Genomic DNA, 5,478 nt, shown 5'->3' on the forward strand with positions numbered 1-5,478 from the left:
TTCCTCCTTCCTTCCTTCCTTCCTTCCTTCCTTCCTTCCTTCCTTCCTTCCTTCCTTCCTTCCACAGCCAAGGCTAGCTTGGAAATTCCTTTCCACGCCCAGCCCCCCAAACAATAATTTTACAGGCTTACAGAGCTGGATGAGGGGTTACTCACAGGAGCATGGGGGGCTTCAAAGCAGCCACACTGGAAAGTCTCCCCCAGCTTGGGTGATGGCTTCCCTATAGCTGCCTAGAGGATCTTCCCTTTCCTTTCCTAGCTTTTAAACTTTTGATCCTCCTGCCTCAGGTGTCAGAGGGTGGGATTACAATGGAAATCATTGCACTTATTTTATTCTAGATTATTATTATTATTATTTAAAGAAAAGGTCTTATGTAGCTCAAACTTCCCTTGAACTTGATATAGTAGAGGCTGACTTCGAACTTCTGATTCTCCAACCTCTACCTCCAAGTGCTGAGATTATAGATGTGTGCTTATGTGTGGATTTATGCAGTGTGAGGCCTAGAACCAGGAGCTTCAAGAACGCTAAGTTGGCATTCCACCAACAGAGCTACTTTCCCAGGCCTGTTTTTTGTTTTTGTTTTTGTTTTTGTTTTTGCTTTTTTGCTTTTTTTTTTGGTTTTTTTTTTTGTTTTTGTTTTTGTTTTTGTTTTTGTTTTTGTTTTTGTTTTTTTTGTTTTTGAGACAGGGTTTCTCTGTATAGCCCCAGCTGTCCTGGAACTCACTCTGTAGACCAGGTTGGTCTCGAACTCAGAAATCTGCCTGCCTCTACCTCCTAAGTGCGGGGGTTAAAGGCGTGTGTCACCATTGCCCCGCTGTTTTTGTTTTTTGTTTTTTGTTTTTTTGTTTTGTTTTTTTGAGACATGATCTTGTGCTGTAGCCTAGGCTGACCTTGAACTCTCCACCTTTCTGCTTCTGCTAACCACCCTCAGATGCTGGGATTGCAAGCGTGTACAATATCTACAGATGATTATGCCTTTGAAGGAGGGTTTTGGTGTCTAAAGGACAGTAGGAAGGGCTAAACCTTCTAAGAGGTCCTGTCTAGCCTGCTAAACCTGTGCCAGTGCAGACATAGAAGGACCTTGCAGTCTGGAACCCCCCAAGGGCATCTCCTTGTCTCAGAAGATTGGCCTGTGGTAGATTGCCAAGAGTTAACTGAATCGTGTTGCCAGTGTTTAAATAACATACTAATGGGGACCTGTGTGTGCAATAGATTTCACCCTTGACACTGGCGTGGCAGGGACACAATTGAAAGCGTCTTTGGAATCTTTGTCTCTGTCTTCAGCACAGTGTCCCACCAAGCTGGTGTTTTTGGTAGGTGATGCTGTACTTGATCTTAGCCAAAAGGCCAAGAAGCGATTTTTTTTGGTAGGTGACGAAGAGACTGAGCCCAGAGCTGGGCTGGGTTTGCTGAAAACAAGCTGCAGAACTGCCCCAGCCTGCTGTGTCTACGAGATGAAGCCGATTACCATCATTGGCATTTGTTTCTTGGTGTCACATGACAATTCCTAAGGCACGGCTGCTGTGTTTTCCGAGAGGACCCTTGTAACCCAACGAGGTCATTATACTCAGGGTAAAAGTGAAACTTTTCAGGATTCTGCTCTCAGCTCTGCTACCCATGGGGCCAGCCCAGTGAAACACAGGTCACCCATTGCTCACAGCGCCCACCCCACCACCTGCCCCTCCCTAGGCCACGCCCCAAAGGCCTACCTTGTGATGTCGCCGCTTCCTCCTAAATCGAAGCAGTTCCTTGTGTTGCCGAGACACGAAGTTGACGGCGGCATATTCCAGCAGGGCCGAGAACACGAAGAGGAGGCAAACAGCCATCCAAATGTCAATAGCTTTCACGTAGGATACCTGCAGGGAGGAGGCACAGAGAGGTGAGAGAAGAGGAAGATTTCCTGAAATGTTGCCTGGAAGATTCCAGAAATGAGCAGTCTGTAAGTTTTAGGCTGTGGTGGATTCTAATAATCCTACAAATAACATAAATCATCCTTCCCCAAAGCAGATACTGTGCATACTATCCTTCTACCCAATCACTTAGCCATGTGAATTATCAGATGGACTGTGGCCAGAGCTCAGTTTACTTAATAATGGCCCTAAAGTACAAAACCAGTGTGACGTTGGTAACTTGGATATGACAAGAAAAGCTACAACAGGCTTCTTTTAAGCCATATTGTGAAGTTCTCAATTCAATACAGAAAGAAAAAAAATTCTTTGCTGACATTGCTAAGATTTACAACTTATTTATTTATTATATAACGTATATGAGTGCTCTATCTGCATGTACGTCTGCATGCCAGAAGAGGGCATCAGATCCCATTACAGATGGTTGTGAGCCACCGTATGGTTGCTGGGAATTGAACTCAGGACCTCTGGAAGAGCAGCCAGTGCTCTTACCCACTGAGCCATCTCTATAGCCCCAATAACAAATTTTTATTTAAAGAAAATTTTGATTTTTTTTAATATTACATATATGAGTATTTTGCCTATATGTATGTGTACTGCATGTATGCAATTCCTGAAGCATCCAGGAGAGGGGGCAAGATCCCGTAGGACCAGAGTTACAGATAGTTATGAGCTACCATCTGGGTGTTGGGAATGAAAGCTGGGTCCTATAGAAAAGCAGCCAGTTCTCTTAATCACTGAGCTATCTCTCTAGGTTAAGAATAAAATGTAAAAAAAGATTTACATTTAAATTATATGTCTCTGTGTGTATTTGTTTGTGAGTAGTATCTGCAGAGGCCAGATGAGTTCATCAGATCCTTTGGAGCTGGAGTTACCCAGAGTGATGCTGGGAACTGAACTTGGGTCCTTTGCAAGAGCTGCAAGCACTCTTAGCCCTGAGCAATCTGTCCAGCCCCACAACAGAACACATGTGTCTACAAAATTATGGTATATATAGGAAAAGTATATGACATATAGGGTCCAGTACCATTCATCATTTTATGCAATCGCCAGAGTTACAGTGGAGGGCCTCTAGAACCTGGTCCCCGAGGATAAGAGGACATTGTTGTACCGAGTGTGAGTGGGACATGTCCTGTTCTTCAGTAACTTTCCTCACTGCCCACTGCTCTTCCTGGGATATTTGGATGGAAGGAGCAGAGGAGGACAGAGAAAGCACACTGGCAGAATGTCAGGGAGAAGATGTGATGGTTGCGGGAGAAACGGGGAGAGAGGGAGGCCGCATCGCCATCGTCTTCAGCGTGTGAAGTGGAGCATCGTATTGAAGTCTGAGAGGATGTTGGACTGAGCATTAGTGTGAAGGAAGGCTCTTAGCAAACAGCTCTGTCAGGGCCCTTGCAAGCTGTCCCTTCACAAAACCAGTGAGTGTACTGGCAGAAATTGCTACAGTCCATTATCTGGAACCCTGTTGATTAACTGCCAAAGGCTCGTAGCAGTCCTGTGAGAATTTATTCAAGACAAGCAGTGGATGGCTGAGAGATGACTTAGGTGGCTCAGTGGGAAAGGGTGCTTGACAGCAAGCCTGATGACCTGAGATCAAACACCAGGACTCATGTGGTGGAAGGAGAGAACCAACTTCCCTAAGTGGGCCTCTGCTTACGTGTACTAACACTGACACAGACACACAGATGCATAATGAGTGTGCACGTGTGCACTCACAGAATTCTTTTCCTTCCTTCTTTTTTTTTTTTTTTTTCGAGACAGGGTTTCTCTGTATAGCCCTGGCTGTTCTAGAACTCACTTTGTAGACCGGGCTGGCCTCGAACTCAGAAATCCGCCTGCCTCTGCCTCCCGAGTGCTGGGATTAAAGGCGTGAGCCACCACGCCTGGCTCAATTCTTTTCCTTCTTCAAAAGGATCTTGCTATATAGACAAGGCTGGCCTGGAGCTCAGAGACCCTGCATCTATCTCTCCAGTGCTGGGGTTAAAGTCATGTGGCACCGCACCCATTGAAAGCTGCTGGGGTGTTTTAATCATCATTTTCCTACTTTCCCAATCCTGAAGACCCACTAATCCACTTCATGTTTCTGTGGCGTCTGTGTCCCGCACATTCTAGAATTTCAATCTGCAATAATAATACAACACACCCTGACGGTCTTCTCACACTTGTAGTACTTTTGAGGCACATCTTACTGTTGTGTGCAGCAGCAGCAGCTTGTCCCCATTTAAAGATTTATTTTAGATTTTTGTGTGTATATGTGCAAGCATTTGTGTGTGTAGACGTACATGTGTGCATGGCCGGTGGAGACCAGAAGTTCCCCCTACAGCTGGAGTCACAGGTGGCTGTGCACTGCCCTGCAATGGATGCTGGGAACCCAATGCCCATCCTTGGCAAGAGAAGGAAGTGCTCTTAACCAGTGAACTGTCTCCCTGGCTCCAGGAGTCTATTTTTATGGCTTAATAATATTCCATTGTATGGAGACATAGTACTGTGACTCTCTGTCCATTGGATGGTGAGTATTAATCATTTCTGCCTTTTGGTGGAACAGAATGATGCTGTGAACCACTGTGTAGCGTGGCTGTGTGTATGGGTTTGCCCCTTGGGAGGGGTTGGTACTTTAATTTTCTCTGCTCCTAATCTAACCTTCCAGACCACAGTAGCCTTGAAAACCAACAGCCATCAGGCATCCGCTGGATCGGGCAGAGGAGTCCGAGCCGATTTGAGCCGGTTCCCAGGGCCCTGCCCTCGCCCTTTGCCCTCTCTAGCTCCTTCCTACCACAAACTGCCTTTATTTGACCTGCTTTGGTGAGGGCCCAGTGGGAACTGTTTTCATTTGTATCTTTTAAATCTGGGGGACATTTGTCGAAAGCAATTAGTGGGATTGCTGTCAGAGGCGCTGAGGCAAAGCAACAGGTTAATCAAAAGACTCAGGAGGGCACTGGGGACAGAGTTCAGGAGTGGGACACTCGCCTGGCAAGCTCAAGGGCCTGGGTTGTAGCCTTCGCAAGGTTAAGTGAAAAGTTCAGAAAAGTGAGAAGTCACGGCAGGCTAATCTGTGAGTGCCCAGGGGGCAACCCAGGACTCCCTGACCCGGCCAATGCTAAGCCAGCAGGAAGTAAAGGCTGAGCTGTCGCCTGCCTGGCTGATAGTGAAGATACCATATCCTAACAGGTGCTCTCTCATCTCAGAGATGGGGGACACTTACATGGTCTGCACAGTCCATAAAAATCTCTCTCTCTCTGGCTTTCACATGGTTGCCAGGCTCAGTGAGCCCAGATGTAACAGAAATCCAGGATTCACAGAACCAGTTCTGACAAAGTTAGGAGCAAGCACCAACAACTAACTAAAGTCCTCAGGGGCGGAGTCTGAGTTCCAAACATTGCCCTCTTGTCTTATGTATGTAAATGCACAATTTATAAGGAGTACAAAACAAACAAGCAAACAAACAAATAAAAAAACCCCCAAACCAAAAAGTTCCAAAACAAAAACTAATTCTTCCACCAGAAAACTATGACCCAATTACAGTGAAAAAAAAAAAAAAAAAAAAAAAAAAAAAAAAAAAAAAAAAAAAAAA

The 5,478-nt window shown here is 45.6% G+C and overlaps 1 protein-coding gene and 1 long non-coding RNA gene across 4 annotated transcripts in view; one reads left to right on the forward strand and one right to left on the reverse strand.

Moving 5' to 3' along the window:
• Positions 1 to 5,478, reverse strand: part of Glra1 (glycine receptor alpha 1) — a 99,539-nt gene that overhangs the window by 6,327 nt on the left and 87,734 nt on the right. For all 3 annotated transcript variants that reach the window (XM_021212236.1, XM_021212235.1, XM_021212237.1), the window contains one exon: positions 1,710 to 1,856. In XM_021212236.1, the coding sequence (XP_021067895.1) occupies positions 1,710 to 1,856 (147 nt within the window). The remainder of the gene's footprint in view (positions 1 to 1,709; positions 1,857 to 5,478) is intronic.
• The window catches only part of LOC110331540, a 14,494-nt gene that overhangs the window by 5,718 nt on the left and 3,298 nt on the right, over positions 1 to 5,478 (forward strand). The window lies entirely within an intron of this gene.

Source organism: Mus pahari, chromosome 14, assembly GCF_900095145.1.
Source record: "Mus pahari chromosome 14, PAHARI_EIJ_v1.1, whole genome shotgun sequence".
Taxonomy (NCBI): domain Eukaryota; kingdom Metazoa; phylum Chordata; class Mammalia; order Rodentia; family Muridae; genus Mus; species Mus pahari.